The sequence below is a fragment of the Macaca mulatta genome, chromosome 14 (assembly GCF_049350105.2).
Source record: "Macaca mulatta isolate MMU2019108-1 chromosome 14, T2T-MMU8v2.0, whole genome shotgun sequence".
Taxonomy (NCBI): Eukaryota; Metazoa; Chordata; class Mammalia; order Primates; family Cercopithecidae; genus Macaca; species Macaca mulatta.
The window spans coordinates 78,363,773-78,382,298 of NC_133419.1; the positions used below are offsets into that span (position 1 = coordinate 78,363,773).

At 40.6% G+C, this 18,526-nt stretch overlaps 1 protein-coding gene and 1 long non-coding RNA gene across 8 annotated transcripts in view; one reads left to right on the forward strand and one right to left on the reverse strand.

Annotated features, from left to right (window-relative positions):
• The window catches only part of INTS4 (integrator complex subunit 4), a 111,085-nt gene that overhangs the window by 59,942 nt on the left and 32,617 nt on the right, over window positions 1-18,526 (reverse strand). For all 7 annotated transcript variants that reach the window (XR_013404197.1, XM_077963963.1, XM_077963962.1 and 4 more), the window contains 3 exons: window positions 18,112-18,162; window positions 16,516-16,604; window positions 13,743-13,863 (listed from right to left, as the gene is read on the reverse strand). Coding sequence is in view for 6 of the 7 variants with exons in the window: in XM_077963963.1 (XP_077820089.1) it covers window positions 13,743-13,863; window positions 16,516-16,604; window positions 18,112-18,162 (261 nt within the window). In the remaining variant the exon portion in view is untranslated. The remainder of the gene's footprint in view (window positions 1-13,742; window positions 13,864-16,515; window positions 16,605-18,111; window positions 18,163-18,526) is intronic.
• On the forward strand, window positions 25-15,360 carry LOC144334412 (uncharacterized). The gene is made up of 3 exons (XR_013404212.1): window positions 25-302; window positions 11,893-12,982; window positions 15,192-15,360. It is a non-coding gene; the product is annotated as an uncharacterized LOC144334412 (long non-coding RNA).

Here is an 18,526-nt window from a genome sequence, read left to right on the forward strand (position 1 = left end):
TTACTATGTGTCATGTACTATGCCTTTTTTTTTCCCCTGAGATGGAGGTTTGCTCTTGTCACCCAGGCTGGAGTGCAGTGCCATGATCTTGGCACACTGCAACCTCTGCCTCCCAGGTTCAAGCGATTCTCCGGCCTCAGCCTCCCAAGTAGCTGGGATTACAGGTGCCCGCCAACATGCCTGGCTAATTTTTTGTATTTTTAATAGAGATGGGGTTTCGCCAAGTTGGGCAGGCTAGTCTCAAACTCCTGACCTCAAGTGATCTGCCCGCCTCGGCCTTCCAAAGTGCTGGGATTACAGGCGTGAGCCACCGCACCCGGCCACTATGTGTCATGTACTATTCTAAGGGCTTTAGACATATATTAACTCGTTTAAATCTTCTGTAACTATAACCCTGCAAAGTAAATACTATATTAGTCCCATCTTATATAGGGAGAAAAAATATAAAAAGATCAAGTAACACATTGACAGCCACAAAGAGAATAAATTCCAGAGCCAGTAGATATATCCAGGCTTCAAAATCCTTTCCCTTAACGACTACTCTCCACTCCTTTTCATTCTTCTTTCCATTCCTCTGTTCATTCATTCATGCATTCAGTTAAACAAATGTTTAGCAACCATTCAATTATATGTCTACAGTTACCAGAAACAAGAATACAAAAATAAAAAGACAACAGCTCTACACTCAACAATCTCACAGACTAGTAAGGGAAACTGACAAGAAAAGAGATTACTGCAATATAGTATGAAATGCTGTAATACACATCCGTGAATGATGCCATGGGAACGGAGACAACAAGCAGGTACAGGCAGGGAGAGGTATACTTGGAGAAATGAAAATCACAGTGCAAATGCCAAGTGAGAAATATTAAGTGATTTTATGAATGGAACATAAGATAGGGCTCCTGAAAATGAGGCAGTACAGATAGGATAATAAAGAGCCTCATTTGCCATAGTAAGGGGTTTGCCTTATAAATAATTATTACATAATCCCTGTTAAACATCTAATGAGCTCAACAATGTATAAAATATTTTACTTACATTTTTCAAGTTTATTCTTCCCAATAATCCCATATACCTCTCATTTCCATTTTCTAGATGAGAACTGAGGCTGAGATTAGGCAACTTATTCATTTCAAGTAAGGGAGGACATAGATTTATATTTCATAAAGCCCATCTTGCAACAGTATGACTAATGGACCATAAGGAATCAAAATGAAAGCAAAAACACCAGTTTCAGAGGCTGCTGGAGCAGGTCCTAAACATTAAGAAATTTATCTGAGATCTTCTCTAATTCCTAATAAACACAGAAATGCTTATACAGGCTCAGATCTTTTCTCTAATCACATTTTCCATAGAAAATTATGTGTTCTTGGGGAATGTCCTTACTCAAGTTAACACCTTTCCTATGATTCCACAAAAACAACTGCTGTACTATTTTGACTAAAGTAGTTTCAAAACCACTCTTTCTTTTGGTACATAGATCTAAGCCAATGTCATAGCTAACATCCATTTTTTAAATCCAAACAACAATTTTATAAATAAGAACTATAAATGCTTAAGACCTCCTAAATCTCTCTCTGGTTTTACCACCAGCATTAGCTGTTGGCTTTTTCCTACTAAAATAAAAGTTTTCATGACTTCACAGTAAGTTGCTTCATCCATAATTCCCAGTGCCCTCCTCCAATGCCCTCAGCTGAGCACTCATCCAACACAGCAACACAGAGGGAGTACTATGCAAATCTGTGCCCCGCCAAATTAAATATCATTACTTGAAATAAATTTTCAATGTAACCTAAGTATAGGTGAAGCTTTCCATTTTAAGTCTACAAACACAAAGAGCCCTATAGCATAGTAATCCACTTGAAAAATGGTGAGATGTCTATTACTGCAGGACCAGTGGAAATGGAGAAGGGATGGATTTAGGGATGTCAAGAAGGCAGAACTGATATGAGTTGGTAACTCAATGGATGTGAGACACAGAAAAACTATTCCCACATTCCTCTGGTTCATGACTTAGCAGATGATAGTATCATTTATGAAAACATAGAGAAACAGATTTGGACCAAAAAGATAATGAGTTCATTATAAAATGCACCTTACAGGCCAGGCACGGTGGCTCACACCTGTAATCACAGCACTTTGGGAGGCCAAGGTGGGCAGATCACGAGGTCAGGAGATCAAGACCATCCTGGATAACACGGTAAAACCCCGTCTCTACTAAAAATACAAAAAATTAGCCGGGCGTGGTGGCGGGCGCCTGTAGTCCCAGCCACTCGGGAGGCTGAGTCAGGAGAATGGCGTGAACCTGGGAAGTGGAGTTTGCAGTGAGCCAAGATCACGCCATTGCACTCCAGCCTGGGTGACAGAGCAAAACTCCATATCAGAAAAAAAAAAAAGTACACCTTACCAATCAGAATAACAGCTACATTCTGGTATACTTTAACCAAGACAAATATGTTTAGATTAAGATGGAATCTCTCCAACTGTACTACTAGTGCTACTTAACAACCTAAATGTAGGTAGTTAATGCTACGAAAACCTTACTTAACACTGAGAAAACCATTTCACCAGAGAGCCTTATTAAATGTATGTGAAATTTAGATACAGATATTTAACAATTATCACACCTGCTTTAAGAGCAAAAACTGCTCAGTTAGTATAAATAACATAAGTCTATGCAACTAGGTGATAAGTATATCAGACATAAAACTAACACTAACTAGGAATATTTGCATTTACCCTGGGAAAGACCAGTCATGGGAGACTTACAGGCACAAAAGCCTATAATCTAACAGTCTGAAAGTGTTGTAATTTTTAAGGTCAATGACTTCTTAAAGCTTATAAAAGTAGTGACTGTATTCTAAATAGTCCCATGAATGAGCTTACTGGGACATCAAGTTTCTTTGCCCCACAAATAGGGCAGTTATAAATAAGTAAAAGCTAACCTCTTTTACATGGTTTTGAATTTTCTGATATAATTTTTCATCCTGCTATAAGCCAAAGGGATTGGAAACTATTCACTTTTTAAGCAAGAGGGACTCGAGTTTACAAAGCTAAGTTGTTGCAGAACCTGGCTTCTGTTTTCCTCTCCAACTTACCTCGTTACAGATCCCCTATATGGAACACTACCCCCAACTAGGAAGCACTAAACTGCTTGTAGTTTAGTATGATATTGCAGCTTAGTATATTGCTATGCATGATAATGTACTGCTTTTATATCTCTGCTCATATTTTCTCTTTCCCTGCATCACTACCTAGTTACTCATCCTTCAAAACTCAGTTCAGAGATCACCTCCTCCAAGAAGCCTCCTGTGGTTGTGGTTGGTGCTCTTTCCTACCAGTACCAGGTATTCTTATTCACTGATTAGCTATCCCTGGCCACCTGACTATCAACTTTGTTGAAGACAGAAACTGTCCTCAGTGTTTGTCGATTTGCTGAACAGGTGATCTAAAGATTATACAGGTTGAACATCCCAGTTCCAAAAATCTGAAATCCAAAATGCTCAAAAATCCAAAACTTTTTGAGTACCAACAAGATGGTAGGAAATGTTCATTGGAGCATTTCAGATTTTGGATTTTGGAGCATATTTCAGATTTGGGATGCCCAACAAGTAAGTATAATGCAAATAAAATATTCCAAAATCCAAAAACAAAACAAAATCCAAAACACTTCTGGTCTCAAGCATTTTGGATAAGGGATACTCAATCTGTATGCAGATTTGTTTTTTAAAAAATGGCTTACTAGAGTTACCTGGCACACATCACCCACGACAAAAAGGAACAAAAATAACAAATAACTATATTTCAACTAAAATGACTGTAGATACATGCTGCTGAGCACCAGAGAAAGGGCAAAATCCCTGTGGAGCATGAAGGCTTCAAGATAGCACCACAGGGAAGGGAGTGAGGCTTCCTACCTACCACACTGTCTCCCTTGCCAAAATCAGCTTAAAATCAGAGGAACTTCTTACAGGGAAAAAGTAAGCTGGAGATACCTATCAGTGGTCCCCACTGCTGCCACAGGCACCAGCAATTCTTGATAAAGGAGAGTCCGTAAGTCATCAGTGGCCACAAATCCAGTCTGGAGAGTAGCCAAGAGATCATTCAGCTGTATTGCCTCAGAGTGGGAGCCCACCTTGTCCTAAGCTACTGTAGCATGGCACCAAGTTGAAGCTAGACTCACTACTAGTATGCATCCTGCCCTGGGGACTAGTAGCAACTGACTATCTTCATCCCTGAGAATCCGCCATCATTCTACCATGATCACACGATGGCCTGCAGCACCATAACCCCATCCACATAGAGTCTAGGTCAAACAGAGTGACCATGACCACAGCATCAGACCCCACACAGCACTACCAACCACCCAGAAAACAGGCAGACCTGCACAGCAAGGAAGCCATCAAATAGACAGCTGGCAGTGCTTTACCCAGCACCCTTGTACCATATAAACATCTGGGCTGCCAAGCATGCACATGCCAGTACTCAGCCAAAAAGCCAATCCTGTAGCAGCCCTACTGCCTCTCACAACCCGTCACAGAACCACCTGCCCACGCCCTGCCTGACAGCTGGTAACTCAGTGGTCCTGTCCGCTAAAACAGGCCATGATAGAGTCCCATAGCACACAATCCAATCCACAGGTCCTGTGGTAGCCCTGGCCCCCCACCATAGACTGCTGCCAAACTGCCCAGCCCCACTGAGCAAAAGCACTTGAGCCTAGCCCAAAGTAATAGCCAACCAGGTAATAGCCCCATCTCCCTAGATAGCCACACAGCTGCCCAGCAGGCTGCCCCAGCAAAAGCCTGAGCCCAGCACGACAGCCACCACGGCAGTAACTACTGCCTCCCTGGAAAACCAGATAGACAGCCTGGCAGCCATTTTAGCCTGCACATGTCGCGCCCAAAATCAGCTTAGCAACCTCACTTGCCCAAAAATCAGCTCAGCACCCTCATCTATAGCATCACCATCGCAAACTCCCATAGCCTAGGCAACTGAAGCAATTGCAAACATCACTGACTAGGAGTATAGCTGAAGATTATAGCTGAAGCTGACAAGGAGTGTTATACCACTCACTGAGTCCACCCAGAACCAAAGGCAACACACCATACCCAGCTAATACCCTAAAAACCATCTGCAGGAAAAAGACTGTTACTATATATTAGCTACTCAATAAAATTGAAAAGAGCAACTATTCTACTAAATGCACAGATATCAACATCCAGTATCTTGGACACGATAAACGAAAATCAAGGAAACACGACACCCTCAAAGGAATACAGTAAGTCTCCTGGTTGGGCGCAGTGGCTCACATCTGTAATCCCAGCACTTTGGAAGGCCAAGAGAGCCAGAGAGCAGGAGCTCAGGAGTTCAAGACCATTCTGGGCAACATGGCAAAACCCGTCTCTACAAAATATACAAAAATTAGTCAGGTGTGGTGGCATGTGCCTGTAGTCCCAGCTACTCAGCAGGCTGAGGTGGGAGGATCACTTAAGCCCAGGAGGAGAAGGTTGCAGTGAGCGAGATCTTGCCACTGCACTTCAGCCTGGGTGACACAGCAAGACCCTGTCTCAAAAAAAGAAAGCAAAAAAGTCTCCAATGACAGACCCCAAAGAAAAGGACACTTACAAAATGCCTGAAAAGGAATTCAAAATAGTGATCTAAAGGAAACTCAGTAAGATACAAGAGAATACAGACAAACAATTAAATGAAATCAGGAAGACAATTCATGATCTGAATGAGAAATTCAACAGAAATCAATATCATAAAAAAGAACCAAACAGAAATCTTGGAGCTGAACAGTTCAATGAAAAAAATAAAAATAGTATATAATTGAGAGCTTCAGCAATAGACTAGGATCAAGCAGAAGAAAGAATTTCTGAACTTGAAGACAGATCTTTTGAAATAACCCGTTAAGGGGGGAAAAAAACAAATAAGAATAAAAAAGAAAGCCTTGGAACATATAGGACATCAATAGACAAACAAATATGTGCACTGTAAGATTGCCTGATGGAGAAGAGATAGAGAAAGGCACAGAAAACCTACTTGACACAATGACAGCTGAAAACTTGCCAAGTAGTGGGAGAAATACGGACATCCAAATTCAGGAAGTTCAAAGGTTCACAATTAGATTCAACCCAAAAAGATCCTCTCCAAGGTACATTATAATCAAACTATCGAAAGTCAAAGACTAAGAATTTTTAAAGCTGCCAGAGAAAATTGTCAGGAGAATCTCCATTACCATCAACAGATTTCTCAGCAGAAACCTTGTAGACCAGGAGAGAATGGGATAGTATTAATATATTCAAAGTATTGAATGCTACAATTAGAAACAAAAGGACAATAATCACTATCATGACAACACACAAAAGTATAAAACTCACCAGTAAAGGTAAACTCATAAATCAAACAGATCAAACCACAGTGATACAATATGTCATGTAAAATTTTCTTTTTTTTTTTTTTTTTTTTGAGACGGAGTCTCGCTCTGTCGCCCAGGCTGGAGTGCAGTGGCCTGATCTCAGCTCACTGCAAGCTCCGCCTCCCGGGTTCACGCCATTCTCCTGCCTCAGCCTCCCGAGTAGCTGGGACCACAGGCGCCCGCCAGCTCGCCAGGCTAGTTTTTTTGTATTTTTTAGTAGAGACGGGGTTTCACTGTGTTAGCCAGGATGGTCTCGATCTCCTGACCTTGTGATCCACCCGTCTCGGCCTCCCAAAGTGCTGGGATTACAGGCTTGAGCCACCGCGCCCGGCCGTAAAATTTTCAATCTGCTAGTATGAAGATTAAATTCAAATGGTCAAAAACTACAAGAGCTACAAATAGTAGCTAAGGAACACATAACAGATGAATAAGAAAATTAAGGCAACAAAAATATAAATTGAAGAGGGGAGAGAAAAAGTCTAGGGTCCTTTTATGTAACCAAAGTTGAGTTGCTATCAGCTGAAAACATTCTATTATAATTGCAAGACTTTTTTTCCCCCTTGAGACACTCTTACTCTGATGCCCATGCTAGAGCATGGTGACCTGATCATGGTTCACTGCAGCCTCAATCTTCCAGGCTCAAGCAATCCTCCCACCTCAGCCTCCTGGGTAGCTGAGACTACAGGTGTGTGCCATCATGCCTGGCTGATTTCTTTTTTCTTTATTTATTAGAGACAAGGTCTCACTATGTTGCCCAGGCTAGTCTCAAACTCCTGAGCTCAAGTGATCTGCCTCCTAAAGTGCTGGGATGATAGGCAAGAGCCACCACACGGGCCTAAATAAGACTCTGTAGTAACTATGTAGAAAAAAATTATAGCAGATACACAAACAAGAAAGAGAATGAAAATAAAGCTTAGCCCCACAAAAACCCACTAAATCGAAGAGATAAACAACAAGAAAGGAAGACAAGAACAAAGGATCTCCAAAAGAACCAAAAAGTAATTAACAAAATGGGAGGAATAAGACCTCATCTATCAATAACAATCTTGAATATAGCTGGCTGTGGTGGTTCATGCCTATAATCCCGGCACTTTGGGAGGCCAAGGCAGGCAAATCACTTGAGGCCAGGAGTTCGAGACCAGCATGGCCAACATGGCAAAACCCATCTCTAATAAAAATGCAAAAAAAATTAGTTGGGCGTGGTGACACACACCTGTAATCCCAGTACTGGGGAGGTTGGGGCATGAGAATCACTTGAACCCGGGAGGTGAAGGTTGCAGTGAACTGAGATCACACAAGTGTACTCCAGCCTAGGTGACAGAGTGAGATCCTGTCTCAAAGTAACAAAAAAAAAAAAAAAAAAAAAAGAAGAAGAAGGAAAAAATCTTGAATATAAATGGATTAAATTCCTCAATTAAAAGGTACACTACAGCCTGGGCAACAGAGCAAGAAAGAAAAAAAAAAAGGTACACATTGGCTGAATAGATTCAAACACAAAATCTAAGTACACATTGCCTAGAAGAAACATACTTCACAAGCAAGAATTAAAACATATACCAAAATCGACAGTATGCAACAAAAGCAGTTCTAAGAGATAAGTGTACAGCAATAAATAGCTACATCAAAAAAGAACAACCTAGTTTTTAATTTTTTTAGAGACAATTTCGCTGTTGTCCAGGCTGGAGTCCCCAGGAGTTTGAGGTTGCTGTGAGTTATGATTGTGCCATCGTGGAACCGCACTCCAGCCGAGGCAACAGAGCAAGACCCTGACTTAAAGAAGAAAAAATAAATAAATAAAATCTTGTAATTTGCAACATCGATAAACCTGGAGGATATCATGTAAAGTGAAATAAGCCAGACACACAAAGACAAATACTGCACGATCTAAAACTTAAACATAAGACCTAAAACCGTAAAAACCGTAGAAGAAAACCTAGGCAATATCATTCGGGTCACAGGCATGAGCAAAGACTTCATGACTAAACCACCAAAAGCAATGGCAACAAAGCCAAAATTGACAAATGGGATCTACTTAAACTAAAGAGCTTCTGTACAGCAAAAAAAAAACAAAAAAACAAAAAAAAACAAAAAAAAAAAACTATCATGAGAGTGAACAGGCAACCTATAGAATGGGAGAAAATTTCTGCAATCTATCCATCTGACAAAGAGCTAATATCCAGAATCTACAAGGAACTTAAACAAATTTCAAAAAAAAAAAAAAACACCCCATCAAAAAGTGGCCGAAGGATATGAACAGACACTTCTCAAAAGAAGACAGTTATGCAACCAACAAACATATGAAAAAAAGCTCATCATCACTGGTCATTAGAGAAATGCAAATCAAAACCACAATGAGATACCATCTCACACCAGTTAGAATGGCCATCATTAAAAAGTCAGGAAACAACAGACGCTGGAGAGGATGTAGAGAAATAGGAAAGCTTTTACACTGTTGGTGGGAGTGTAAATTAGTTCAGCCATTGTGGAAGACAGTGTGGCGATTCCTCAAGGATCTAGAACCAGAAATACCATTTGACCCAGCAATCCCATGACTGGGTATGTACCTAAAGGATTATAAATCGTTCTACTATAAAAACACATGCACACATATGTTTATCGCAGCACTGTTCACAATAGCAAAGACTTGGAACCAACCCAAATGCCCATCAATGACAGACTGGATAAAGAAAATGTGACACATATACACCATGGAATACTATGCAGTCATAAAAATGGATGAGTTCATGTTCTTTGCAGGGACATGGATGAAGCTGGAAACCACCATTCTCAGCAAACTAACACAAGAACAGAAAACCAAATACTGCATGTTCTTACTCATAAGTGAGAGCTGAACAATGTGAACACATGGACACAAGGAGGGAAACATCACACACTAAGGACTGTCAGAGGGTGAAGGGCTGGGAGAGGGATAGCATTCGGAGAAACACCTAATGTAGATGACAGGTTATGGGTGCAGCAAACCACCATGGCACATATATACCTATGTAACAAACCTGAACTTTCTGCACATGTATCCCAGAACTTAAAGTATTTTTTTAAAAAATTGATATCATAGAGGCAGAGAGTATAACAGTGGTTACCAGACACTGGGGAGGGGAGGGAGTAGGAGAGAATGTGAAGGGACTGGACAATGGATACAAAGTCACAATTAGGAGGAATAAATTCTGGTGTTCAACTGCATGTAAGGGTGACTATGATTAACAGTAAAACATTGTATATTACAAAATAGCTGTAAGAGAGGTTGTTGAAAGTTCTCATGACAAAGAAATGACAAATGTATGAGGTGATAACTATACTAACTATCCTGATTGGATTAATATTCAACATAGATGTGTATCAAAACATCAACTTGTGCCCCATAAATATATACAATTACAATGCGTCAATTTTTTAAAATTACTAAATTTTTAATTAAAGATTATACACAAATCACTTTATCACAGGTTTATCTACTGGAGAGCTGGAGTAGGGCAGCTTTACCTCTTAGCTTGCACAGAGATACTAATAAACCAGCAGGGCCTTAACTGGCCAATCCCAATGTGTAACTGGATGCTCACCAGGAAAGGATTATATATGGACTTTAGATTATGAGGTTTGAAGTCCTCATCTGTCATTTACTATCTGTGTGGTCTTAGACAAATTATACCACATTCCTAAATTTTAATTTTGTTATTTATGAGTAATACATTTACCTCAGAGAGTTTAAAAAGATTAAAAATTACTTGCAAAAGTAAGCAAATGAGTTAGGAATGTGTGCTTGTATATAAAGAGAAGTGGGTTAATGTTTATGTGTGAATGTGTGTGTATTTATGTGTGTATGTATGACTAAAAATGCCTCACTTAGTAGGCCAGAAACTCTATACATAGTAGTCATTATTATTATTATCAGCAAGATTAAAATGATTACTATTTCTGAATACAAACATAATTACTTATATAATTTGAAGCTGTTCAGATTTAACAGGAAATTACAACACAAGGCATGTGACTCAATTTAGAGTCATTCAAGTAGAAATCCTTTCAATATACACGTTATACACACAACTTTATGCAAATAAATTTCAGATCCTATAGAGTACAAAACTGAAAATTTTGAATGATTCTTACTTTAAGGATTACTTTTTAAAACTGCCTACTCAGGTAAAAATATATCATTAATTCATTCCTCCAAAACATCTTTCTCCTCCCCACTCCCACCTAGAGTTCATTGTAGATCCTCTGTAAATGTTGAATGAAAGGATTTGATGAATGATTAGATTGTTCTGAATTTAGAAAGTTTTAAAATATGAATTCAGAAATAAAATCAGTAACAGTTAGCTTGTTTAACTCTACTATGCACAAGATTGGAAATACTCCAATCATCCATTACTACTATATTTCATGAAAATGCTTCACACAGGTTTCAGCAAATACTCCCATAAATACTGGTCACAGGACTAAAGCTATCACCAGATCAGTGTCCAGTACAGTCAGATACAAAGCATTCAACCAACAATCTCACCAAGAGTAGCAGGGCTGGGGGCACTCAAAGGGGAAGTGTCCAAAAAGAATCACAGATTTTCCTGCTGTGACATGTATACAATTTTTTATAGATACTTACATATATTTATACACTGTGCCCCCACCCATCCTACATAGTATGATACTTTTTAGTTTATAAACATTTTCATAGACTATATCTCATTTGACCATCATGACAACACTATCAGGTAAATACGAGAGATATTAGAACCCCACTTAACAGATGAGGAAACTGAGACTAATATCAAATGATATATACAAGGTAACACAGATATAAAATAAGTTTATTAGGTCAACACTCTATTACAAGACAATTTTATCCCTTAAAAGTTAAATAATTTTTTTTTTTTTTTTTGGAGACAGGGTCTTGCTCTGTCGCATAGGCTGGAGCGCAATGGCACAATCTCGGCTCACTGCAACCCCCGCCTCCCAGGTTCAAGTGATCCTCCTACCTCAGACTCCAGAATAGCTGGGACTACAGGTGTGTATCACCACGCCAGGCTAGTTTTTGTATTTTTAGTAGAGACGGGGTTTCACCATGTTGGCCAGGCTGGTCTCGAACTCCTGACCTCAAGTGATTTGCCTGCTTCAGCCTCCCAAAGTGCTAGGATGACAGGTGTGAGCCACTACATCTCAGCCCAAATGTTAAATTTTTTTTTTTTTTTTTTTTTTTAGATGGAGTCTCACTCTGTCGCTAGGCTGGAGTGCAGTGGCGCGATCTCGGCTCACTACAACCTCTGCCTCCCGGGTTCAAGCAATTCTCCTGCCTCAGCTTCCCGAGTAGCTAGGACTACAGGCATGCGCCACCATGCCCAGCTAATTTTTGAATTTTTAGTAGAGACGGGGTTTCACCATGTTGGCCAGGATGGTCTCAATCTCTTGACCTCGTGATCCGCCCGCCTCGGCCTCTCAAAGTGCTGGGATTACAGGCGTGAGCCACAAAAGTTAAAAATTTTTAATAAATGTGCTGAGTCCTCAAAAAGAAAACACTAGAAAAGTACGAGGCTAAAAGTCACAAGATCAGGATCTGATCTCACTCTACAATTTTCTGTCTGTATAAGCTGGATAATTTACTTAACTCCTCAGAGCCTCAGTTTTCTCATCTAGAAGATGATAACAGCATTTAAAAAAACATTTAAAAAAAATTTTTTTTAAATAGAGATAAGGTCTTGCTGTGTTGCCCAGGCTGGTCTTGAACTCCTGGGCTCAAGTGACCCACCCACCTCGGCCTCCTAAAGTGCCAGGATTATGGGCATGAGCCACCATGCCCCAGCTGGGTAATGGCACCTATCTTGCAGGATTACTATAATGAGAAAATGTATGTAAAGGGCCTCCTTCAAATTATCTAAAATAGCAGTCCCCTACCTTTTTGGCACCAGGGTTCGGTTTCATGGAAGAAACCAGAGAGGGTGGTGGAGCAGGGTGATTTTGGGATGAAACTGTTCCAACTCAGATCATCAGGCATTAGATTCTCACAAGGAGCATGAAACCTAGATCCCGCACATGCTCAGTTCACAATAGGGTTCACACCCCTATGATAATCTAATGCAGCTGCTGATCTGACAGTAGGCAGAGCTCAGGCAGTAATGCTTGCTCTCCCACCACTCACCTCCTGCTGTGTGGCCTGGTTCCTAACAAGCCATGGACCAGGACTAGTCCACAGCCCAGGGGTTTGAGCCTCCTGAACTAGGACATAACAAGTGCTTAATAAATGGGAAAAACTTTTTTTTAAATTATTTTCCTTTTTCTCTAGGCTCTGGCTATCTCGGTTCCTAATAGGGTTAATAGAATTATGTTTTAAGATTCTTTCTAGTTCTAAAAGGCTATTTCTCTACAGGAGAGTGAACTATTTCTTTCTATATTAAGAAATTCTGGGACTGGGAATAGTGGCTTAAACCTGTAATCCCAACAATTTGGGAGGCCAAAGCAGAAGGATCACTTGAGCCTAGGAATTCAAGACCAGCCTGGGCACAAAGGAAGACCCCATCTCTACAAAAAATACAAAATTAGCCAGGCAGGGTGGCACATGCCTGTAGTCCCAGCTACTCAGGAGGCTCAGGTGGAGGGATCGCTTGAGCCTGGCAGGTCAAAGCTGCAGTGAGCCGTGACTGCACCACTGCACTCCTGCCTGAGCAACAGAGTAAGACCCTGTCTCAAGAAAAGAAAAAGAAAAAGAAATTCTGGGGTTTTAAATTCAGGTCACACTGCCCCATCTGTAGTTTCTCAAAATGTTTGTAAAAACTTAACGAGCAATGTGTCCATTTAAAAAAAGGATTATTGACCGGGTGTAATGGCTCACATCTATAATCCCAGTCTTTTTTTTTTTTTTTTTTTTTTTTTTTTTTGAGACGAGAGTCTTCCCCCTTGACGCCAGGCTGGAGTGCAGTGGCGTGATCTCGGCTCACTGCAACGTCTGCCTCCCAGATTCAAGCGATTCTCCTGCCTCAGCCTCCCGAGTAGCTGGGATTACAGGAGTGCACCACCATGCCCAGCTAATTTTTGCATTTTTAGTGGGGACGGGATTTCACCATGTTGGTCAGGATGATCTCAATCTCCTGACCTCATGATCTGCCCGCCTTGGCCTTCCAAAGTGCTGGAATTACAGGTGTAAGCCACCACACCTGGCCTATAAGCCCAGTCTTTTGGGAGGCTGAGGCAGGAGGATTGCTTGAGGCCAAGAGTTTGAGACCAACCTGGGCCACAAAGGCCCTATTTCTACATAAAAGAAAATAAATAAATACATACATGCATACATACATACACAAAAAGTATAACTTACCAACAGTTTTGCTGCCTGAACACGAACCACCCAAGAGCCATCACTGACCATGTGACAAATTTTTCCAAACGCATCATCAACTAAGCGTATTTCTTCATTAGAAGAAGGAATTGGGACAATGCTAAATTAAAAGAAAATAAATGAAATCACTTAGAACAAAACATGATCCTAAGTTTGCAGGCTCAGGCCAGGCACAGTGGCTCACATCTATAATCCAGCACTTTGGGAGGCCCATGCAGGTAGATTGCTTGAGCCCAAGAGTTTAAGACCAGCCTGAGCAACATGGCAAAACCTCATCTCTACAAAAAAAATACAAAAATTAGCTAGGCATGGTGGCATGCGCCAATAGTCCCAGCTACTTGGGAGGCTAAAGTGGGAAGATAACTTTAGCTCTGGAGGTGAAAGTAGAAGTGAGCTGAGATTACACCACGGCACTCCAGCCTGGGTGACAGAGCAAGACCCTGTCTCAAAAAATAAATACAGTCTGGGCACAGTTGCTCATGCCTGTAATCCCAGCACTTTTGGAGTCTGAGGCAGGTGCATAACTTGAGGTCATGAGTTCGAGACCAGCCTGGCCAACATGGCGAAACCCCCTCTCTACTAAAAATATAAAAATTAGTCGGGTGTGGTGACACACGCCTGTAATCCCAGCTACTCAGGAGGCTGAGGCAGAAGAATCACTTGAACCTGGAAGGTGGAGGTTACAGTGATCCAAGATAGTGCCACTGCACTCCAGACTGGATAACAGAGCGAGACTCCATCGCAAAAAATAATAATAATAAACAAATAAATACATAAGTAAGCAAGGCTGCAGGCTCAATAAACTGAGAACAGTCAATGAAGACTGACACACACGAAAATGATAACTGAATAGTTCAAATCCTAGAATGATTAAATACAGTTCAGAATAAACAAATCACGCTGGGAGTAAAAACCAACTCTTTCAGTTGCGTTGCAAATTATGCTTTTTTTTTTTTTTTTTTTGAGAGAGGGTCTCACTTCTGTCACCCAGGCTGGAGTGCAGTGGCATGATCACTGATCACCACAGTGTCAACTTCCCAGGTGGTCCTCCCAGTTTACTCTCCTGAGTAGCTGGGACTACAAAAGCATGCCACCACACCCAGCTAATTTTGTACATTTTTAGTAGAAATGGTTCACCATGTTGCCCAGATTGACCTCAAACTCCTGAGATCAAGCAATCCACCCGCCTCGGCCTCCCAAAGTGCTGGGATTACAGGGGTGAGCCACTGCACCCAGGTGCAAATTTTCAATATACTGAATAAAAGTGTGTAACCCACCAAAGGGTCAGCCAGGTGTGGTGGTTCACACCTGTAATCCCAGCACATTGAGATACTGAGGCAGGCAGATTACCTGAAGCCAGGAGCTTGAGACAAGCCTAGCCAACATGACAAAACCTCATCTCTACTAAAAATACAAAAAATGAGCCAGGTGTGGTGGTGTGCACCTGTAATTCCAGCTATTTGGGAGGCTCAGGCACGAGAACTGCTTCAACCCAGGAGATGGAGGTTGCAATAAGTTGAGATTACATCACTGCACTCCAGCCTGGGCCACAGGGCAAGACTCTGCCTTTAAAAAAAAAAAAAAGAAAACATGTAACCCACCAAAGGTTCAAAGATTTATGAAATTATCAAAAACTAGCTTCCACCGAATATTTCATATCCTTAAGCTTATTATCTCCTATAACTGAACTTCTTTTTTTTTTTTAGAGAGAGTGTCTTGCTCTGTCACCCAGGTTGGAGTACAGTGGTATGATCTCGGCTCAGTGCAATCTCCACGTCCAGGGTCCAAGCAATTCTCCTGCCTCAGCCTCCCTAGTAGTTGGGATTACAGGCATGTACCACCATGCTTGGCTAATATTTTTATTTTTAGTAGAGACGAGATTTCACCATGTTGGCCAGGCTGGTCTCGAACTCCTGACCTCAGGTGATCCACTCACCTCGGCCTTCCAAAGTGCTGGGATTACAGGCACCACCGTGCCCTGACTGAACTTCTATAAATACAGTAAATCTCAGAATAAATCAAGATAAAACTTACTCGTCAATCCAGTCCTAAAAAAAGAGACAATTTCCAGTTAGCCCTTTTCTTTGTATGTGTCTAAGTCCTAAAACACTACAAATGGAGCCTACTCCTACAGGTTTATTAATTCATTCTGGTTTTCAAATTTTGGCAGTTTAATGAAGAGGAAAAAACACCTCTTTTTCCTATACGAGGAAAAATAAAATATTCTATAAATATTTATAAATAAAATATAAAGAAATATAAAGAAAATATTCTATTTTATACAATATAATAATATTGCCTACCTCCTCAAAGAAGCACTGTGAAAATAATAATTTAATTGCTGTGAAAATGTTTTTAACCAGGAAAACAGTACATAAGAGATCACTATTCTCAAACTCATCTGGTATCTTTATCTGGCATTTGGCACAAACCAAACTAAAATGGGTCCCAAACAATTTTAAAGATTTTTTTGTAAAGTACTGAAAACCATTTAAGAAAGATATTCCAATTTCTTCACTTATAGATGACAAGGTTAGGACCAAAGAAGTGAAGTATCTTTCTAAGGGTGTACAGAAAGTTCCTATCAGAGATGAAAAATGAGGACCAGGCAATCTGATTTTCAGCCCCTTACTCCCCATTGCCTTCCAAAAATCTAACCAACATTTCTTTTCTAGAAGTGGGCTTTCTGCACGGTGAGAGGAGAGGAAAATGGCTTCACAATCAACAAAAGTCAGCTTACACCCACACTGACCTTTCAGGATAGAGCTGACTGACAACCCAGATAAGCTGGACTGCAGCACTGCGCACTTGTTCATAGTCATCAGAGAGCAATTTACAGGCCTGCAAAGAAGAATTCCAAAAGTCTATTAGCTCTGTGTCCTCTCAGGCAATGTTTAAACTATTTTCAAAGTGAAGATAGGGTGGTTGGATAAGGATGCCCAGTAAAATACTTGTGTGTGGTTTTTAACTTCTTGAATCTTTGCCGAACAATGAATCTTGACCTCTGTCAGCTGCTCTGGCTATAATCTGACTAGGCACCCTCCTACCCCAAGTCTGAAAGGAGAATCACAGACTGACGGCATAAAAACATTTAGAATAGCATCAAACCCAGCAAAGCATGCTGGGAGCCCACAGTACTATTTTCACAGGCTCAAATACCAAATATGGGTTTTTCCCTCCACCTGTAAAAATCAAAGCACACACTTCTCTTTACTTTGGTCTGAAATCATTGGCCTCCATTTCAATCCACTCACTCTTTCTGGGTAGCCCCATACTCCCTAAATACTGATGGCTCTGAATAACCTACCCTTAGCTCTGATTTCTCCTGATCTCCAGACCTTTATAACTACCTATGGCTGGAATTCTCTTCATGGATGTCCCATCCAACTTTTATACTCCACACATCCAAATATGAACTCACTAAGGAACCAAATTCTACCTTATGTCTTAAATCCTACACTATCAATCCATCCTCACTCCCTTGAGGCTCTCATTACTGCTTGTTTAGACTACTCTTATGCCACCAAACATCTGAATCAGCCAACTAACGTTCCTTCCTTCCTCTGAGTCCTTACTATCCAAGTTTCCTTTAATTATTTGGCTTCCCGCATAGTTTTCCTATAGAAAAAGAGGGCGATGGTCACCCCACCACAAGCATTCTGGACCAATTCTACTTCATTCAATAGAAAAATAAACTTGGTTTACACATCCGTGATAGGGGTTTGGCTAATTATCTTCTTCCCATGAGAGATAAAACCACTCTTGGCAGACTAACAAAACCTAATCTCTGAACATGAATTTAGATTGCCTGTTACCAGATTCAGTCAATTATTCTCCAAGAGAAATATAGCCTTGTAAGGCCTTTTGGTTAGGCCCTCAATCAGCTTTTCCACAACTTCATTATGCCTTTCTTTACCGCTAATACTATATTCATGTGACTTTTTTTTATATGATCCTATGGTTTTGGTCGCCCTTCTCCAGACACACTCTAGTTTGTGAAGTGTGGTGCCCAGAAATGACTTCATGTATGGCCCAACCAAGCAGTGATCAGCAAGACTAACACGTTCCTTATTCTAAATGCTACACTTTTCTTCAGGTACTCTCACACTCATACTGAGTTGTAAATCCTCCTAAAAGTCCTTTTCACACATACTACTGCTATTTAATTACATAACCTCCATTCTCTTCCTGAAAAGTATGTTTTGAATATGACTTCACATCCATCCAAATCAACACTGCCACTATTAACCAACGAAGTCCTTAAGTTTTCAAATTCTGAGAAGCAGTGTGCCACCCTCCCAGCTTCACGATACCTCCTCCCCTTCCAGACAGTAATCATTTAAAGTACCTGATTATAAATTGTTTGGTGTAATTTCAGTCCTCTTTCATGGAGCTGCAACTAGATAATAAATATATAGCTTAAGTGCTTGGAAGGAAAAGAGCAATATTTCCAATGTCTCCCCACAATCTCATATATTTTCCCCTACTGTATCAGGCTAACATGGTTCCATTTAGCCAAAATCGGTGCTATATAAATAAGAAACCTTGTCACCTTTCAAGAGAAGCATTCAAGCGTTTCATAAATCTAACCCATGGACTGTCCCAAGAAGGCATGAGAAAAATATGAAATAATAATATGAAGGCTAAAGAAAAAATGATTAACACCACCTCCCCCTATTATAATATTATACCAAGTCATATCCCTCCAAGTTGAAGGAATTATAACAGGTTCCTACCGTGCTTTTCATGTTTCATAAATACAC